We start from the raw sequence: 22,116 nt of genomic DNA on the forward strand, positions 1-22,116 counted from the left end.
TTGAGAGGGTGTATAAACTAGAAGAAAATCCTATTCCCTCTGCAAACACAGTTCTCTAAATAAGTCGTGGACTAAGTCAAAGTTGGGAAGTGGAAGCACCAAGCTACTTCAGGGCTTGTGCTTAACTCATCTTTATATTCTCAACCCTCAGCACAGTGAGTAACAGGTGTCCAATGCATTCTTCATCAATGAGGAAAAAGCCCTCACAAGACTAAATGGGGCTCGTAAAATTATTTCTCCATTTAAAAAAATAGAAAAGAGTTATCAGGAAAATATTTCGTTCCAGGGTGGCCACTCTGTAAGGAGTTAAACTATCACTAGATTTTATATCCTCTCCCAGACCAATATCCAATTCACCAAGACTACAGGGAACCTTGAAGACTAGAAGAAACCTGGAAATAGTCCCTCTTTGTCCCCAACTCCTATTATACGTCATTACTACCGCTCCCATGGAATCGCTAACTCATGTCATAACATTCTGTGTAACTATCGTATCTCCCTTCCTAGACTCTGAGCAATTAAGAGGGTGAAGAATGTCTTACATTTCTTTATGTTCTCTTCACAACCCTTCACACAGTTTATATTTTTCTTTCCCATTTGCATTTCTCTCATTCACACCGAATCAACCAATGAATGACTATGTGATCTACTCTGTATCTTAACAACTATAAAAAGCTGAAAGCAAATTACAATGATCATGAGTAGTCTTGAAGTTAAATAAAAAAAATAAGGTCCAAAATGCTAGTCAAACAAAAGGAATCTGTGAGAAAGACAGCTGTCCAGCGGCATCAGTAAGACAGTGGAAACTCCTCTATGATTCACACAGCTATTAGATTAGCACTAGGTCATTTTTCTATTCCCTAAAAATCTCAGAGGCAACTGTGCGATAGTGTGTGCCCCAAACTCCCACTACTTCCAGTTTCTGGTGAATTAGGAAGAAACCTATGCTTAATCAATCAGAATTAGGATTATCATATAAGAGCCTAATGATTATAAATTTGAACACTGATGGAGGAGATGATTATTGGGAAGGACTAATATTCTACTCGCTATTCTTCCTGTTGCCAACCACCAAGAGGACAGGGGAAAAAATAACTTACTTTGAGCAGCCAAGTGAGAACTGAGTCACGATATGGAACAAATTTATTCTTGTTTTTGCCAGCACTCTGATCTGCTAGGGCTGAGATAACCAGACCGAGGGTTGTGAGGGACCTGCATGATGCAACAAACCGTAATGATCATAAAAAACTGAGTATATCAAATGTCACGTTTCAGCACAAAGACTGAAACATCAAGATGCCTTTGTACCTCCATGAAAACAGCACTGATGTCAGCATTTTGCTGCTCTGTTTAAAAACACATGAACTCTAAAAGCTGCTATCCCTCCTAATACTACTGTAAGCAATAAAAATGCTTAGCTCAGTATTTTTTTTTCCTTTTTGTAAATAAAAATGTGAGCCATAAACCCCTGGGTGAAGATATTGACACAAACACCACATATCTTTAAGAAAGGAAGTCACAAAAACAATAATTTAATTAAAACATAATACAAGGTAAAAAAAAATGATTCAGTAATAGAATAGCATGTGGATAATGGTGTTCTGTGATCTCCAGTTGGTTACCGATGACTTGTTATCTCACTATGTGTGCTTCTGGAGGCCCCAGGGTAGAAAAGATCCCTGACCACAGGAGCTAATAATTTAGCTTGAGGAAGAAAATATAACTATATGAAGGAATTGGTGAACAGAACATTACTTCATAAAGCCCTAGCTTCTTGGAATAAATAAGCACCATAACAGCTGTAAAGGGAAAGCCGGATATGGCTAGTATCCATGTTGTTTGTTCAGACAGCGACACCCAGGTCAAGATCAACAGATAGACTCTGAAAGACTGATTATCTTTGTTCTTTTCTGTAGCTTCAACCAGTGGTTCTCAGCTAGCAATGTCTGGAGACAATTCGGGTTGTCACAACTGAGGGTGGGGGAGAGAGGTGGCAGATACTACCGCCACCTAGTGGGTAGAGGCCAGGGATGCCACAAAACATAGAATGCCCAGGACCACTCCCAGAGACAAAGAATTGCCAGGCCCCAAATCTCAATGAGGCTGCTCTTGAGAAACCTCTGACTTGACTGAGTCTGTCCTCTCAGGCCCATCAGACATCTCATCAAAACATAAAATAGGCTCAGGCCCATAAAAATATACACATCTGAAAAAAATTCTAAGCTATTGTTCATTATACCCTTAATCTGTCCAGAATCTTATTCTTTAAATAACCACAGAAGTTCGCCTATATGGCTATTAATCAAGAAAGCAATAAAAGCGAGCTTCTGAAAAACTTACTTGTTGATGTTGCTCCCCTCCTTCAGCCTGTCACCAGCAGCTCCAGTTTTTGTGGCTCGCTCACTGCCAGCTAAATCAACCAAGCTCAGTTTGCCCACTTTCTCTCCAGATGTCTAGAAAGTAAATTGATAAATACTAATACACAGTTAAAGAATACAAAAAGCAATACTGTCTCTATGGAATGAGTTTATTATGGAAACTCTTTATTAAGGAGTTATTTACTGTTATTTCAAAATGAGTTTGTGCTGCTATAGAACAGTATAAGAAAACTGTACAATATAGATACAAAACTGTAGATATAAAATTATACACACCTCTACTAATCCAGAGAGTGAAAGTTATCTCAGAAACACAGTGCCTCCCAAAATGGGACATTTTGAAAGGAACCCAATAAAATTTTCAGAGGGGAGTATACAAAAACACTTATAAGATATAGATTTTAATAGAATTTGAAACTATGCTTAAAACTTCATAAATATTTACCAATAATTCTAAGGGGAAAATATTTGCAATTCTTACTGATGTAAAAAACTATTAATCTAACTTTTATATAATAGAAGGATCCCTCAAAAACTTAACACCTTCTAAAATTTTTCATATTATCCATATACAATTCCCTTATTTCACAATTCCAAGTATTAAATTTATATATTTTTCTAATTAAGATATTATATATACACTGATATTTTCCTTTATCAAAATGTTCCGTAACATCTAACGTATTTTATACCTCAGCAGCAATATAAGAAATGTGAGAAAACAATGCTAAGTCTATAGACTGGATCAATTTTTAAATCTTTCCTTTAAAATATACATTTATAATTTTTTCCATAAATAAACATGTTCCTAACAAGAGGATATTCAGTTTTCCAAATGAAAAGTACATTTGGTTTTTAAAAAAAGCCTTTAGTATGTTTTTTGTTTTATGCTGAAAAGGAAATAGGAAACAAAGAACTTTTTGTCTTTACACTAATCTTGCTGTGATGGTAAAAGAAGAAAAATATGCTTTCAGCAAATGAAAATCTTGCCAAAATATAAAACTTTGCCAGGGTGATTATTTTAGCTTCTGGTATTTGAAAATGATTCACTGGGGGTAGGCATCAAAATAAAATACGCAAAGTTCGTATTACAAGTAAGAAGAAAATATAAATGTATGACTCAACAGAGAAGTTTTCAGTGTGTACAAGCATATACATCTCTAGCTGTTTACTCTTATAAGCTTCAAAACCGAATACTCAAAAAACTATTCTATAAATCTGGCAAATGTCTAGTACTATTTCCCCAGTGCAATTTATTCTTCTAATACTTAGCTGCTTAGCAGAAAGTAATATTTCAAAAGTATCTCCACTGCATCAGTCAGACTATTAACATTAGCATATACCATTAGCCATCATAGTTTAAAGCTCAAGAAACGCTGTGGCAGAGACCCTGGACCATCAGCTTGCATAAGTTTTGTTCCACCTTCCTTTAGTTTCTCAGGCTCCCTCACAGGCCAGGGTTCAGGATGTGACTTAGGTTCTGTCAATCAGGTACACTTGCTTAAGATGTGGAAAGCAGAAGTAAAGCAGAGGCCATCCTTTTAACCCTTTTTGGGTTTTTCTGCTGCCGAGTAGGAGGTTTTCTACAAGTGTCCCAGCATACTCTCTGCAGCTTCCAAGGTGCGAATAGGCAACTGCGCCCACCTCTGCGTCCTGGATCCCAGCTACGGGGTGTGCCTGGGACTTTCAGCTCACACCGCAGCAGTAGCAGCATCCTGGTTGGTAAGATCTGCATGGTTATGGGGAGTTATTCCTAGAGATTCAATCTAGAGCCCACTCCTCCTCGAGTGTTCCAGCAACTCTGTAATCACCCAAATCCCTCTTTTAAATCCCTTTCTGTTTACCCAAACTGGCTTGTTTCTTGTCCTGTGTCCTAATTGATACACCTGTCTGGCTGGGGCTTTATGTCACCTAACACCTGAAGGGAGTAAGATAAACCATGACCCACTTAAAAAAAAAAAGTCATGCATCTGAACACTGAACACCTACCCCAGACTTCACATCATACAAAGTGTGTGTGAGGGTAATTTTGAAGACCGCATGGGACCGACTGCTCTCCTCATTCATGTTGGTGGCAGCAACGGTGCGAGATTTGTTACCCTCCGACATCAAAGACTCAATGTCCTAAGTGAAAACAAGTCATGGACACACATTTTGATATGTGGCTTATTATTATTAATAGTAAAATTATTAATATTAAAATTCTTCTATACAACAAAAATTCATTAAAGTTTCACTACTTAGTCAACCATACTTGACGTTCACACTTTGTTTTTCAATGAATACTAAGCCCCACAGAGTACAACAGCCAATACTATCTATGAAAACTCAAATAAAAGACATTATTTTCTGTATGTGTAGAATAAAGTAGCAGCTTTGACTGAGAGTTAGAAAAGTTTAGATGCTACATGTTGAGGCTCAGAAGATGGACAAATATGCCATGCCATTCCTTATCTACTCTAGAAATTTGAAAAAATTTAGTTTCTTTAATTATAGAAGCAATTGAAGTTAACTGTTAAATCAAGTTAGGTTACATGAATAAGCAACAAACAAAAATAATCTGTAACCCCTTCATGGAGGCAGAACATTGCATCACCACCTTGGAGTGTATCTTACCAGACCTGTTTCTAAAAATGAAAACATCAAGAGACTAACTTTGTGCACAGATTTACTACTTGGTTGCCATTACTGCTAAAACAGCAACAGCATGATGCAATACAGAAAGATTATAGGATCCTCATTTTTTAAAATGTTGTAAGCTCTAAAACAGTTACATAACCAATCTGAATTTTAGTTTCATAAACAACAGTACAGAGCTATAACATCATCTACCTTACAAGGATTTTAATGACAAGAAAGATGATATGTGTGAAAGAGTCCTAGTTGCCTCCTTTTATCCAGTCTTCTCCTCTTTCTAGTAGAGGAATTCAATCTTTCAATGAGCACATTACAGCAGAGTTAAGGGACGATATTTCCCAGACGCCCCTGCAGCTCAGTCCGGCCATATGACTAAGCGAATGAGAGGTTAAGTAGAATACTAGTCACTGGGAATTCTTCTTAAAGGGAGTAGGCATGCTATCACATCTTGCTTCTAAAAGCCATCTTGAACCATGAGAATAAAGGCATTACCATGGAGCTAGCAGGAATCTAGCATCTTTGGGTCACCATACCAGACCTCTCACCATTTATTCTTTCATTCATTCGTTCACTCAAATATATATTGAAAGCACCTACTATGTGCCAGGTACATTTTAAGATATGGAGGATACACAATGATCAAAACAGATAATTCATATTTCAAAGAACTTAAGTCCTGTTATTTTTTTTTCTTATATGAAGCCAAACAATCCTGACACACATAAAAAACTTTGAAAATTATAAGGTTCTATTTTGCTGTATAAAATGAAGAAGAATGTTTAAGGAAAAATTTAACATGATAAATAAAGTGCCTCAAAGTAAAAACACTAGCTACAAAAAGAGACATAAACAGGCACCAGAATGGAAAAACAATAATACAAATGGTAAAAATCACAATTTTCTATATCCATTCTAAATCCATTTTAGACCCATTAAATCTGACAATCCTGAGGCTTAATGTAAAAGCTTTCGCCTATTTAGCCTACATTTATTCACTGGTCTCTAATCTGTTGTCTCATGCATGAACTATGTATTAATTAAGCCTTTTAATTTTTTAAACAAGCAAAATGTTTTTTTATACTTTCCAATCTCCTCTGTGTTCTCAGAAATATCTTGATCTCTCTCCAATGTTGCATAAATATACTCTCAAATGGTCATTAAAATACCAACACTACCTAACATTTATATAAGTATTCTAGAGTTTTCAAAGACTTTTCACATGTATTATCCCATTTGATCTCCAGGAAGTCTTCCCAGACACCAACGACCCTAGATACCTACATATCCAAACTATAATGAATCCTGAACATGCATCTATCACTGTACTTAAAACTATGTTGTTTTATAATACTTTTGTAACATCTGTAAGCATCTTGAGGTAATGAACCATTTCATTCATTTTTTATATCCCCAGCACCTAGCACAATGTCTGGCACATGACAGGTGTCCAATAGGTGTTTACTAAATGAAGTAACTACCATTTGCTAAATGAAGTATCATTGACCAAATGATAGAATTAATTAATGAACAAATGAACCTATCTCATAAGATAATCAAGACAATAAAACTAATTTCCATTGGGGCCGGCAGAGTGGCTCAGTTGGTTAAGAACGTGAGCTATGAGCAACAGGGTTGCCAGTTCGATTCCCACATGGGTCAGTGAGCTGTGCCCGAGCTGAGCTGTCGCTGAGCTGCCAACAGGTGGCAGGATGGCTCACCTGGTGAGAGCACATGCTCCTAACAACAAAGTTGCCATTTCCAACTCCAGCATTGGTAGCCACGCCCAACAGCAACTAAGATTGAACATGGCACCTTGAGCTGAGCGGCTACGAACTGCCAATGGGCAGCTGGATGGCGACTGGACTTGGAGCTGAGCTAGCTGCGCCCTCCACAACTAAGACTGAAGAACAACTTGGCTGTTCTCCTTCCCCAATTCCCCAATAAAATTTTTAAAAAAACAAAACAAAAAACTAATTTCCAATTTAAAAATTAGCACAAAGACGCTTGGTGAGGTAGAGTAAATGATCTGGAATCATACAGGAGTCACAGAATCTAATTAAATGTCACTAGATCAACATTCTCTGACTCGTAATTCAATGTACATTACATCACAGCATGTCACCACATCCCCATCTCCCCAATGCACAAAGCCGGATGGATTCACACAAAGCACAACTGTGAAGTTTGAAAATGAAGAGAACTAACTAAAGGCCAATGATTGACTCTCTCAAGTTAGAAACAGGCTTTCAATTCCACCTACTCAACTCATATATTTTATTTCATTAAATCAACTAAATCATAAGCAACTTCATTATTTGTGTATTAGGGAAGAAAAAGGCTGCCATTAATCATTTTAAGATGTAATTGTAAAGCACATCACAATTTTAGAGCTTGCAAAATATGAAAAAATGTATCTCACAATAGATCAATAGGTATGCCTCACAAATATGTACACCTTCTCTCAAAATTAAACTGTCCTGACAGCCATATACAGCTTTTTAAGTAAATTTTTTTGTAAAAAGTGATTTGCTAAGTGATATACTACTGTAATTTTTCTTAATTTCAAAAAAAGAATTATCACAAATTAAACAAAAAAACTGCTACATTGAATTCAGTTAGTTTACATAACGGATATGTTGTTACCTTATAGCTTGCGACAGCCAATTTAGAAAGTCCATCCACATAGGGTCCCAATACACTGTGCTCTCTGACTTTTAACGTTTGACGGCTTCTGTTCATTAAACACAAAGAAACGATTTTTAAACAATAACCTGATTTTTAAAGGACTCAACTGTACTCAGAATTTAACAAAGATCCCAAATAAATAAAATCAACTGACTTGATCCCTAAGGAATTTAAACCAAAATTTAAAATCTTGACTGGTAACAAAACTTCATAATGTGGTAAAATATCACATCACTCAAAAGGGTACACTGTGGGATGTCTATTTACTACCAAAAACAATGCAGAGTCAAATAAATACAATCTACTTGTCACATCACAGAATGTGGCACAAAGAGCAGAAACTCAATAAATGTCAACTATGCAGGAAGGGAAAATTACAGACCAACCTCAATCATGAATAAAAACAAACAAACAAAAGGTGACAAATAATAATCTGATGATGATTTAAAAACTTAAAATTGGGCTTATCTCAGGGTTGCCAGGTTTTGTTTTGTTTTTATTTATTTTTATTTTTTTATTATGAAATACACATTTTTTAGAATTAGTTTCAGCTGTACAACAGAGTGCAATAGTTATCTTTTTACCCCTCGAGGTTTTTTTAACACTGGAAAAAGATTCATGGCCTTTACCACATTGATAGACTAAAGGGGGAGAGGGGGGCGGGAACCAACACATGATCATTTTATTTAATAAATGTAGGAAAAAGCATTCAATAAAATTAAATACTTGTTTATGATTAAAAAATAAATAAGCCTCTTAGCAAACAAGGAGCTGACAAACCCGGTAAAGGACATCGACTAAAAACTTACAGCATATAGCATACTTAATGATATCAACCAAAAATATTAAAAATATTTGTTGATGATTGTATGGCATGTGAATTATATCTCAAAACAGCTCTTTAAAAAAATAAAAACAGGGCTGGCCAAGCGGCTCAGTTGGTTAAGAGTTAGCTTAAGAGCGTTAGCTCTGAGCAACAGGGCCACCTGTTCGATTCCCACATGGGCCAGTGACGCTGTGCCTGAGCTGAGCTGCCACTGAGCTGCCAACAGGTGGCAGGATGGCTCAGCTGGTGTAACAACAAGGCTGCCTGTTCGATGGTGGGCTACGCCTGCCCACAATTAAGACTGAACTCAGCACCTTGAGCTGAGCTGCTACCCGGATGGCTCAGTGGATAGAGCATGCGCTCTTAACAACAAGGCTGTCAGTTCAACCCCGGCATGGGATGGTGGCTACGCCCACCCACAACTAAGATTGAACTCGGCACCTTGAGCTTACAGGCCATGAGCTGCTGACTAGCAGCCAGATGGCGACTGGTGCCCTCTACAACTAAGATTGAAGAACAACAACTTGGCTGGTCCCCTTCTCCAATTCCCCAACACTGTTCCCCTCCCCCAATTCCCCAATTAAAAAATAAATAAATAAATAAATAAATAAAAACAATAATGTAAGAATATTTGTTGATGGTGAGATTACAATATTTTATGTAACTTAATATTTTCTAATGATCTAGAATTTTTTGGTATCCTAGGATCAACCACTAAAAACTTTACTTATGACAATAAAACTGTGCTGTGCATAAAGTAGCTATAGAAAATTATTTAACTTAGTTCTGACTTAAGGATATATTCTAATATTTAGCTATAGAAAATTATTTAACTTAGTTCTGACTTAAGGATATATTCTAATATTTTCCTTTCCTTTTCCCCCTTTATCTTAAAGATAATGCATACCTATTATCTCTCCTGAGTAAAACAACATAATTACATTATGATACATAGTACATGTTGACTTAATAAAATTAGTACTTGAATAACAAAAGTTCTCTCAAATAATAGTCTTTCACTGAAAAGGAGATCACTTTTAGTTTTTAATCTATTTACTTCAACTCTTCAGAAAACACTACAAAAACCTCGAGCAACTTTCATAGGGAGACAACCATGACAACAGCTGACACTGAGTGCTTACTATGTGCCATGAATGTTCTAAGACCTCAAGTGTATCACCCCAGTCTATCTGCACAACAGCCCTCTGAGATATTATGTAATATTATCAGACCCTCTGCACAAAGGAGGCCTAGAAAGCAAAGGAACTTGCTCAATAGGTAACAATTAAAGGATCTAGATACAAAGCTATGTAAATCCAAAGCCCAAGCTGTTAATTGCTAAACTATACATAAGACAAACACCTAAGAAATTACTAAAGACTATGAAAAAACTGTCAAGTTTAAGCTATTCCCCACATGCACTGTGGAATACAAAACACAAGAATGAACCCAGCTAAGAAATTCTGGGAACAGTAGGTCTGGGCTGTATCTCTAAGAAAATGATGATCTTCACAAAGGTGAGGGTGCAAGAAGAAGTATTCAGGGCAGAGCCAGAAAAAGTACAAAGGCACAGTACTGAGCAAGATGTGGGTACCTAAGCCAAACCTTTCTACCTCTGGTCTCCTTTCGTTCCCTGTTTTGACTTCCTGCATACCGCCCTCCAGCCACACTGGACAGCTGGGTCACTCTCCAAACAAGTGATTTCTCAATACCTCCACGGTTTGGCACAAGCTATCCCCTGTGCTTGAATGGTTCTCATCTAACTTCTCTGTGAACAAACTCCCACTCAGCACAAAATTGATCACGCACCTTCTGTGGACTCTTCCCTTCTCTGGGCAAAGATACTCATTTTGACTGAGTGATGATTTACTATGGATCACTACCTCTAAAGACCATCTTTCCTTGATCATCTTCCTCATCCAAACCTAACTAAATGTCCCTGCATTGTCCTCTGCACTTTCCGTAAGTCTCAGCTCATTTGGCTCTTTGACCTTCTGAATATTTTTTTCTTTCAATTACAGTTGACAGTCAATATTATATTATACACCATAGTGGTTAGACATTAATACCTTATGCAGTGATCCCCTGGTAAGTCTAAGGGATCACTTCTGAACATTGTTTTTACATCAGTAAGCCACAGGCTGTGATTATTATCTGTTTCTTTCTTTCCGTTGTTGCACTTTCTTAAGATCAAGAGAACTCTGATCTTAAGAGTCCTCTTAAGATCAGAGAACTCTATGCAATGAACCGATTTCCTCAGATACCTCTTATCTTCCTCATTACGTTCAGATATGACTGTAAAGCGAGAACAGCATTTTTTAAGGCTTTCTAATACTTCAGAGCCACTTCTCTTTCAAACTCTATGCCACTAAATGGGACTTTTTTCCCCTCTGGGAATCTGTAAAATTAACTATACTAAAGTTCAGGTTTCATATCTCTAATTATATCTCTCTCACTTCACAGCCTGCAAACACTTGAATTCCACCTGAAATTTCTTGGTTTAAAAAAAACAACAAAAAACAAAAACCTATTTGATTAAGGATACTACTTATCCTGATACGAAGCAACTACTCTTCATTATGTAATTTTTGTTTGTCGTTTTGGATGTTATCTGAGAAAGACAAGATGACCCAAATACATGTGGCTCAACCACGCTGCCCGGCCCCACTGCCCGAAGTTCAAAAGCCCAGAACTGGCTGCAGGAAGCCACTCAATGTAACTAACAAGAAATCACAAAAACAATAAGCAGATAAAATCACAAAGACAATAACTAGATAAATAACTCTCTAGTAGAGCTCAATATGAAGAATTTCACTTAGACCAATTTATTAAGTCTGTTTTAGTCTATAATACTGTAACATTCAAGTCTCAAAGTCAATTTACCCTTTGGGATCAAGAAGGTCTCTGACTTTTTCGTTATAGATTTCCATATAGGACACTTCTACTTTAAAACTTTGCTCTTCATTTTCCTCTTTCTGAGTCCGTTCAAAGAGTCCACTGCAAAGTCTTGGAATTAATCCAGGTTGGTCAGCTGTGCCCATCATGGTGTAAGATTTTCCAGATCCTAAAAAATGAAAATCACAGCTATTACTGTCACTTTGAGAAGTTTCAACACAAAAACCTCTTTCCAGTGCTCATAAATTACTAGCACTTAGCAAAATGCCCAAAATAAAAAAAGAAATATACCCAAATGTAAATAGGAGGCGAACAGAGAAGCTTTCCTATTGCACATGTAAAAGTCAAAAGTAAACATCCTTTAGGAAGAAAACAAAAATTTTTTTTTAACCATCTTCATATTTAAAAAAAAAATTAACTGAAAATAGTGATATCTGAATAGTGTTCTAACATCAACTGGGAAGATCCATATGAGCAATATTATTGTGTCTGCTCCCAACCACCCACCAAACCACAAAAACTATATGTCATCCCTACAGGCCCCAGGGCAAAGAAACCTACCACGCTTTGGCAAAAGTACAGAATCCAAACAGTAATCTTTTTCTACTATAAAATTATTTTCTCCATTACATCACGAATACATGCTTATTAAAGACAATTTAGAAAACACAGGAAAATAGAAAAAAAATTAAATCACTCAAAGTCCAAACTTAAGTCTAATTCTTTTTCCTTTTTTACTAACAGTGATTTTGTAAACATAGTTTTAATCATAAAAGTAGCTGCGTTTGTCACTTGACACTTTATCATTATCATAATACCTAAAACTAATAATACACCACTTTTTATGTACCAGGCCTTTTCTAAAAGTTTCTACATGTTGTTAACACATTGTGATAACCCTATAAGGTCAATAATTAACATTTTACAAGGAAACTGAGGTGCAAGTTTCACAACTCGTCAGTGGCAAAAATAGGGCTGGAGCTGGGATAACCTGGCTTAGAGTCCTTGCTCTTACAACCGCTACACACACAATACCTACTAAAAATATCATAAGCATTTTTCCATGAAGAATAAGCTATACAATATACCTTAAAAAAGTGACTCCTTCACTCTAAATAGATTTGTTTTTCCTTGTTGACCACAGAGGTACAGAAGTCAAAATGCTCCTTATCAGTCATAACTAATCTGATGTTAACAATACAGGGGTTTTTTGTGTTTGGTTTTTTTTTTTTGGTATTTTCTGTTATAATCCTTAAAGTTTTAAAAAAACATGTATTATTAAAGCTTAAAAAACAAATATTACCAGTCTGTCCATAGGCAAAAATACATGCATTGTAGCCATCAAAAGCATTTTGAAGAATATTCTCCCCAAGGCACTTGAAAACATCATCTTGACCTAAAAGAGAGAAAGAGAAAAAGGATGTTTTAAGCCAAAACTACATATGAACAATTAAAAAACAGACAAAAAACTAGCCTCGAAAAGGCACCTTTTTTTTCCAGCTTGCTTATCTCCAAACAAGATTTTTAAACTTGACGAATAGTTCCAAAGGCTTATGTTTTTCAGGTTATTTCTAGTTAGCACATGAGAGGAAATGAGTAAAATGTTCCTGATAATATGATCTTGAATTAATAAACACTAACCAAAAGTCTTCTGCAATGCAAAAAGCTAATGCACTGCTGATTTTATAAACAGTGATTCTAAATATCCAAATTAATACTTGGGACCTAGGTGGACCTGAAATTAACTACATACTACTTAGCAAATGCTTTATTCAGTGGATACTAGAGCTCAAAACAATCATATATATTAATCCTCTCTCCTTTTCCTCAATGATAATTTTTTTCACTTGGAAACATTTACTTTTTATTTTTAAAACAAGCTGGTAAGGTACAAATGGTCTTACCAGGCAGAAAAGACTGCTCTGGAACAAAATTTCAAGTCTCTTTATAAAAATACAGTTGTGGTTAAATTCACAGAAGGCTTGTTTTGCTTCTGTAGCCAAATGTTTGGAACCAGTGGACTAGGGTAGCTAGAATTCTCCAGGGACTCTTTTTTTGTTTTTTTTCCTCAATGACAATTTTAAATTACAGGCTCTACAATGTAAGGTTACAGCTAGGAGACGGTGGAAATCTTGGAAATTTATTCTAGCTTTCAATCATGGACATAAATAGTAGGATCAAATGCTCTCCCACAGTCTAAATTAACCTTCTGTTGGGCGCAAATGATCTCACAGATTCATTGCACACAAAGATGCCGCTATGAAATGCGTCTTTACTGTACTAAGTTACAAACACAGGACTAGTGATAGGTTACGGTAGAGGAGGAAGATACGGAAGCGATGAGTCATGACACTTAAGTTAACTACAAGATATTTGAAAATTTGTGTGCAATGAATCTGTGAGATCAGTTGTGCCGATGGAGGGTTAAATATGCCAGTAATCAAACATGACTTTAACAAGTCATTCAACTTCTGAGTCTTGAATATTGCGACAATATTGTGATTTATAAAAAATATATATTTGGTCTTCGTCCACAGTTCCTGGCTCACAGCTCCGAAACCCTTGGAATTTCCTAAGTGTTGAGAGTTATAAATATGTCTTTTGTTATTAACGAGGTATCTTTTGGGTTGCATCGATGGGTGGTGGCTGGTTGCCAGGAGAATCAATCATGTGATTAAAGGGTTGGAACTTTCTGTCCTACCTCCTGACCTCTGGGGAGGGGAGAGGGCCTGGAAGTTGAATCAATCATCAATGGCCAATGATTTAATCAATTATACCTAGGTAGTGAGGCCTCCACAAAAAACCCAGAAGGGAAGGGTTCAGAGAGCTTCCAGGTTGGTGAACATGGGTAGATTTGGGGGGAGCAGTGCAGTTAGAGAGGGCATTGAAGCTGACACCCCTTTCTCATATCTTCTCTTCCATCTGGCTATTCCTGGGTGATATCTTTTTATAATAAACTGGTAATCTAATAGTAACCAACCCCAAGGAGAAGGTCATGGGAACCTCTGATTTCTAGCCAGTTGGTCAGAAACACAGGTAACAACCTGGGCTTCCAACTGGTGTCTGAAGTAGAGGTGGGAGGGTGGGGGGCAGTCTCGTAGGACTGAGCCCTTAACCTGTGGAACCTGTGAATGCCATCTCCAGGTAGACAGTATCAGAATTGAGTTGAATTGTGGGACACCCACCTGGTGTCTGCAGCATTGCTTGGTGGTGGTGGTGGTGGTGGTGGTGGTGGGGAAACCCCTCCCCATCACAAACTGGAATTGGGATCTGGGCACACTTTAAATAAAATATGTAAAAACTGGATTCTATTATGTTTGTTATGTTTTAAATGCTGTAAGTAGCATTCATTATGTCTTACTTCCTAGTTAATTTACTAGATTAGTACAACATCATACTTTGATACTGCAGCACTCCTTTAAAGTCATCACTGAACCAGACAAACCTAATTAACCTTAACTTTTTGCAATAGCTGTAGTACTACTGTCTCTCCTGACAAAAGCCAATACAATATGACCTCCATATTTAAAAGAGATTCCTTAGAAACAGGTCTCGTAGGTAGTTATGGCTGAAGGAAATAAAAGGTTGTCACTATTGTCCTATCTTGCGGTGAAAAGGGGCTTGAGACAGTCATCATTGACGGGAGTAAGAGAGGAATAGAATTCCAGAGTAAATTTAGAGAGAACATGGAGAAAATTTACAGAAAACCTCTTCATTAAAGAGAGAACACAGAACACTGAAAGCTTAAGTGATTTACTCCAAATCACTGAGGCAGTCAGGAGTAGAACCCTGGTTAAATTCAAGGCTTCCTTTTCTCCTTGTCTCTTCTTTCCTTACACCAAGCTGCCTCTCTAGACCACATTGCAGACATCTAAGGGAATTTACATGGCTACTGTGTGCTACTAGGGTCATGGAAGGCCTGGGGATGCGTGTCAGTAAGATAACCTCAACCACGTACCCTATTGATTTAACTTTATCATCGTATACCAAGAACAGTGCACTGTGAATCACCCCTTTCCCAGTCAATGTAAAAACTCTAATAGCAAAGATTGGAGGAATTTCTCTATATAGTCTTTAAAGTTACACAAAATAATACTATGATAGTTTATGAAAAAAATATTAAAACACCTTTTCTATATTATCAGTAGTTAAGAGGATACTGCAATCTTACCTGCATACTTTTCTCTGACAGATTCATCCATAGACCAGAAACAATGATCATATGCAAACACCTGTGGAAAAATAAAAATAATAGTGTGCATTAAGAACAAAACCTTAACATACTTATTTTATAACAATGTTATAACATTGGTAACATTGTTTACAACAGTGAAATAAAAACAACTTACTGTCCCGCAATGAATTATTTAATTAAATTATTTATGGTAGCCTTACAATGCACAACTAGGCACCCTATAGATGATATAAATCTTTATTTCACATGGAAAACTTCAAAATATTAAATGAAAAGGGGGAGGTTACAAAATAGTATGTTCAATATGATGGGTACTATACACATATTACACACAGTAACATACACATAAAGTGTATGTCTGCATAAGACTAGTGTTCTTTGTGCTTTTATATATTCTCTATATTTTTCCTTTCCTCGTTAGAGAAAACAGATACATTTTTAAGAGAATAAAATGTAAAGATGGTTACAACATGTTGAAAATAGCTGTAAAATAGCAGTCTTTAAATTTAACACACCCATGTGCAATATTACATAGCTTTAAGACTGTAGAAGACTGATAAGAAAATGTCCATATATTAATGTATTGCTGTAAATGTTATATAAGTCTAAACCATGATCTCATATTTGTATAAACATCTATACAGATAAAAAGTAGAAAGAATATACATTGGAAATATTGATAGTGGTTAATGCTAGTTGGTGGACTATCACAGATGATTTCTGTTTTGATCTGTTACATTAGAACTTTATAAAATATGCACTTTTGTGATCTTTTAAAAGTTGTTTCCACTTTTTGGATGTCATGTTTTATAATTTAGCCTCTCTAAGGATTTTAAGTGTAATTGTTTTTTTTAATTCATTTCAGCTTTTATTTCAAACTCTCCAACTTTTGGAGTCTGTTGCCTCGCTTCCTGACGACAGCTTTCCTCTTGTGTGTCTTGCAACTGCATCTGAATTGGGAGTTTGTATTTTATGGTTTACGTGATTGCTTGTTTTTTTCCTCTCCCTTTGGCCACCTTTACATGACTAGTTACGTTGCCACTCCCAGCTACTGAAGCCCAGAATTTGGTCTTCCCAGAGCCCCAATGTCCCTACTCCCTCCTATGTACACAAACATTAGCTCAATGTTGGCAGCCAAAAACTTTTTGTAAGCCTTCATGCATGGTGGAACTGCACCCAATCTTCACACAGTGGGCTCCTCCAGTCCTCAACCATATATCAGGATCCCCTTTAATCTGCAAGAGTTAAACTTCTAGTCATCTTTAAGAACCCACCTCTGACCCCAAGACCCAGGAAATATGCTGCCCCAGCCCCAGCTTGCTATGAGCCCCCGAAGTTACTTATGTCATTTTTGAATATGACGACGTGAAGCTTTAGAATTGGGGCTCCAATCTAAGATGGAAGCATGGCCCCCCGAGGAAGCTGTGGGCCAGGGCAGGTTTCTGTGGGCCTGAGAACGTGTCCCCAGCTGTCTCAGGAGCAACATGGATGAGCTGCCTCGCGTGGTTCTGACCACAGTTTGGAACAACCAGTTTCGAGCCAGTCCATGGTGAACAGCAGAGCACAAAAGGAATCTGTGTTGTAGCTGCCAGGAGACTGGCCAGAATCGGTCAAAGTACAAATACAGTTTTTCCATAAACCTCCAGTCCCTCCTATGCCAATAAATGGCTTCGCATTTATGAAGAGGCGTACGGCCCGCATTACTTTTACAAAAGCGACAGAGAGAAAGTACTTTTGAGAAGAAACTTACCAGTACTTCAAAAATATGCACCTAAGATGTTTACAAGCATCGCACAATACACCCAAGTCTCTTACCTTTGGCTGGCTTCTAAATTCCCCAAGAAATGTCATCGTCGACATGGAAGAAAAGGGAGAGGATTAAACATTTCTCTTTAGCTTAGAAGGTTCTTTTTGAAGGACAAAATTATAATAAACATCATGTAAATTTTTATTAAGAATACAAAATATTAACGATGAAGTCAAATAGCAATTTAAAACAAAGGATCAATTAATATCTATTAACTAGTAGAGCAGGGTGCTAATTATAGAAAACTGACATATCTCTCAAATGGAAGAAAGATGACCTGAATACCAGATAATTTTTAAAGTCATAATGTTTCTGCCTCATATATTTTGCTTATCCTTGTATATGTCTTATAAAATATATATTTTTAAAATTCTTTACTTTTTTCATCTGATTTTACTTCCAAGTAGTTTTCTCTGCTTTGATACAGCAGCAGCTTACTCTCTACCTAGAAAGGCCCTTTTACAAAAAAGAAAATAATAAATTCTGTTCTGGCTAAGGAAAAAAAGGTTAAATTAAAGGAACAACTAAATTTTTTGCCAGTGAATTACTATTGACCAAATTACTCACTTATTACTTATTTTTTATGCTTCCCCCAGGTGCTTCTAACCTCCCTCCCTCTGAAACTGCCACTCGCTTACATCTCAGGGTCCAGAAATATAATTCAATCCAACATAATTTTGAGATAGTTTCAAACAGGGAAAAGTTATAAGAAAAGCACAAAGAACTCCCGTCACCCAAATTCACCATTTCTTAACATTGCCACGATTGCAATATCATTCCCCCCTCTTCCCTCCTCTATATATAGATATATACACACATAACATATACACACATATATTACTTTTTTCTTAACCATCTGAGAGTCAGTTGCAGATATGCTCCTTCTGTCCTAAACACTTCAGTGTATAATTCCTAAAAACAATGATGTTCACTTACATGACCACAGTATAATATCAATATCTGAAAATGTAAGGACAAATGAAAGTACTTTTGAAACTAGCGTAAAACTGGAACAATGACTGGAGCTTTAGGAACAACTGGTCTCTTTCAGAGGATCAAAATGGCAACTCAAACCTAAAACTTGAAGGAAAACTGTACATGGAAACGCTTCCTTCCAATTGTCTGTACATCTTCTTGTCCCTTTGTCTCATTAAAGTTTTTCTTCTAAAACAACTTTACTACTTTATTTGTGTCAAATGATTTCAGATAAGAACAGGAAGTTCCAGCAGTTAGACAAGTGAGTGACACGTGTCTAACAGGTTTTGGAGTAAGAACTTATGTGGCTAGCCCATAAAAGAGAATAATTTCTTTGAAATAAGAGATATGGAGAAGCTTCCCGACGATAAGACTTGTGAGATACTGGTAGAGGTTACTGACATATGCTATCATCCTTTTATAGGACTTCATAAGCAAAGCAGGTTCTCCCCAGTTACAGACGGTTTGGTTATAAACCTAGCATATATGAAAGGCCCCACTGGCCCTGGTACACTGCATGCTGCTTCAGTGAATTCTCACAATAAGTTTGAAAGATGTTATTACTATTCCAGTTTTACAGATGAAAAGCTTAAGGCTCAGAAAAGTCAAATGACCTGTCTAACACACAATAATTCGCAGTGATCATTACAGAGATGCAAAACTAGGTCTTCTGACTTCCAAGTTCATGGTCTTGTCCCCTCCCATACTGTTCAAAACAGCCTCATCAAGTTTCTCCTAGACTTAAGAATCTATGAGTCATACATATATTAACACTGCTCCTGCTAACAGAAGCATTTCCCAATGTATTCATTTCCTCCATTGTAATTATTACCCAATAATAGATTATCACTTGGTGCTTATGCCAGTGTAAATTTACTTATTCATTATCTATACAAAAACTCTAGACTGTCTTTTCTGAGAGGAAAAATAAGATATTTAGTGTGATATTTCAATTTTAAATAAAATATTTTTATATAAAAATCAGCTTTTCCTAAGAGACAACCAACAAACATGAAATTCAATAATATATGACACACAGCAGAAGAATCCATGGGACTAACCTGAACTCAGAACATGATAATAAAAACCGAACCAAACCGGTAAGTTAATTACAGAGCTAAGTTTCCAGCAAGGGGTTCTGGTGGCTACAGCAGCAAAGCTCAAATAACCTAGGGAGCCATTGGAAACCCAAAGATGTAATTACAGCTCTGTATAAAAATAAATAAGTAAATTAATTAAACAAAACCTTTCAAAGTGTAGTTGCAATCCAATCCGGCAACACCTCGCATATCCCCAAATCCCTTAATAAGAAACCTCAGCTATCCAGATCACAGTGGAGATTTAGGAAGCAAAGAAAACCACCCCGACCCAATCAAAAGAAATATCACAGAGTAAAAGCATGAAGGTCTTAGTTTGTCAGCTGAGTTGAATTACTTTCTGTTGCTGTTGTGGCTTAAATTCATTTTGAAATACTTTTCAGACTTACAAAATGTTCCAAAAATAGTACAAGGAATTCCTGTGTGCCCTTCGCCAGCTTCCCCAAGTATCAACATCTCACATGACCACAGTTAAAACAACAACATGATCAAAACCAGGAAATTAACCAACACAGGATTTATTAAATAATCTAGAGCCAATCTTATACAATTTTTTTGCCAATTGTCCCACCAATATCCTTTTTCTGCTCTAGGATCACATAAGGTATATAGTTGCCACGTCTCCTCCAATCTGGGACTGTTGGAATCTCATGATTTTGACACTTGAAGAGTACTGGCCAGTTATTTTGTAGAATGTTCCTGAATCTGGGTCTAATGCTTCCTTATGACTAAATTCAGGTTATACATTTTGGCAAACACAACACAGAAGTAATGTTGTGCCCTTCTCAATGCATCATACCAAAAGGCACATAATGATGTCCATGTCCCATTACTGATCATGGCAACTGATCACTGGATTAAGGCTGTATCTACTAATCTTCTCCACTGTAACATCACTAGTTTTTTTATGGGAGGAGACTTTGAGACTATATAAATACCATTTCTTTTTTTTTTTTTTTTACTTAGGGAAGGGGAACAGTACTGGGGAATTGGGTAAGGGGAACAGCGTTGGAGAATTGCATAAGGGGAACAGCCAAATTGTCCTCAGTCTTAGTTGTGGAGGGCGCAGCTAGCTCAGTTCCAAGTCCAGTTGCCATCCGGCTGCCCATTGGCAGCTCGCAGCCACTCAGCTCAAGATGCCGTGTTCAATCTTAGTTGCGGGGGCGCGTAGCCCACAACCCCATGCAGGAGTCGAACTGGCAACCTTGTTGTTAGGAGGACGTGCTCTCATCAGCTGAGCCATCCTGCCATCTGCTGGCAGCTCAGCAGCACCTTAGCTCAGGCGCAGCTCATTGGCCCATGTGGGAATCGAACTGGTGACCCTGTTGCTCAGAGCTTGCCCTCTTTACCAACTGAGCCACTTGGCCGGCCCTAATATTTCTCTTCATACATTCACCCATGAATTTTATCATCCATTGATGAATCTTGTCTGCAACAATTACTGTTTCCCAAATGGTGATTGTCTGGTTACTAGAGATGTTAACAGCCCAGGCCGATCAACACAGACGGATATGCTTTTTTAGGAAGAGGACAGCATGGGAAACAACAAATGATGTGCTTGCATATTTTGGATAGAGCTGTTATCTATGAATAAGCTACTCACTTCCTTATTTTTACTGACCTGGTTTAGGGGCTTATGCGCACTTCTCATTTAAATAATAAATTACACCAGAAAATTAAGTCAAATAATATTCCTAACCTTTAGAATGTCACCATATGAAGAAGAAATTTAGTGATGATTTTATATGTTAATGATCTTTGGAAATTTTTATTAATACTTCTGACCAAGGCAAAAATAAAATCAACATTAGATCCAAAAATAAACCACAAAGTATTGTTTATGTGTAAAAGCCAAAGCAATGTCAGTAGAATGACAAGTGATAAATCAATTACTGCTGTCGACTACCAAAATCAAACATTATATCCAAAAAGTATCGCCTCTTTTAATTTTAAAGATGTGTTTAAGTTTCTGAAACCTTCACAGTTAGAAATATTTGAAATCTCTGTTTTAACATTTTAACAAGATTCTACTCCATCCCCCTCTATAATGGATGTATACATCACAAAGAGCTTATTCTAATACAGCCGAACTACGTAATGATATTGTTGCTTTTTTGGACTTAGCTGGCAGTACCAGCAACCAAACAACAATCTGTGTGATGATCATTATTTTTTCTTTGTCACTCACCTCCCCACCCCCAACATGCTTTCCATATAAAGAATAAAGCTGACCTCACTGAAAAATTAGACACTGACTAGACTCACAAAGGCAGCTTATTAATCTTTGCTTATCTAGCCAACTTTAAGAAGTACAAATATCACCAAAAACCCATTCATTGTTTCACTTGGAATACTCCATTCAATCTTGAAGAATTTAAAAGCTGCATTGATAGAGTGGAGTATTTTGGAGAATAGCATTCAGGATGTAGAGGGGTTTGAAAACACTACCACTGAAAGAATAAATCAAAGAACTGGCACTACAAAGACACTCATCCGTGCTCAATAAATGTTAGATATCATTGTTATGATTTTTTTTAAAGATTTTTATTGGGGAATTGGGGGGATGGGAACAGTGCTGGGGAATTGGGGGAAGGGGAACAGACAAGTTGTTGTCGTTTTGT

The 22,116-nt window shown here is 36.9% G+C and overlaps 1 protein-coding gene across 2 annotated transcripts in view; it reads right to left on the bottom strand.

The window, feature by feature from the left end:
- The window catches only part of KIF13B (kinesin family member 13B), a 197,431-nt gene that overhangs the window by 129,285 nt on the left and 46,030 nt on the right, over positions 1–22,116 (bottom strand). For both annotated transcript variants that reach the window (XM_019636150.1, XM_019636149.1), the window contains exons 3-10: positions 17,432–17,444; positions 15,593–15,653; positions 12,725–12,817; positions 11,410–11,590; positions 7,659–7,746; positions 4,368–4,502; positions 2,341–2,453; positions 1,101–1,212 (exon numbers count right to left, since the gene is read on the bottom strand). In XM_019636150.1, the coding sequence (XP_019491695.1) occupies positions 1,101–1,212; positions 2,341–2,453; positions 4,368–4,502; positions 7,659–7,746; positions 11,410–11,590; positions 12,725–12,817; positions 15,593–15,653; positions 17,432–17,444 (796 nt within the window). The remainder of the gene's footprint in view (positions 1–1,100; positions 1,213–2,340; positions 2,454–4,367; positions 4,503–7,658; positions 7,747–11,409; positions 11,591–12,724; positions 12,818–15,592; positions 15,654–17,431; positions 17,445–22,116) is intronic.

The sequence above is a fragment of the Hipposideros armiger genome, unplaced genomic scaffold (assembly GCF_001890085.2).
Source record: "Hipposideros armiger isolate ML-2016 unplaced genomic scaffold, ASM189008v1 scaffold_27, whole genome shotgun sequence".
NCBI classification, from domain to species: Eukaryota; Metazoa; Chordata; class Mammalia; order Chiroptera; family Hipposideridae; genus Hipposideros; species Hipposideros armiger.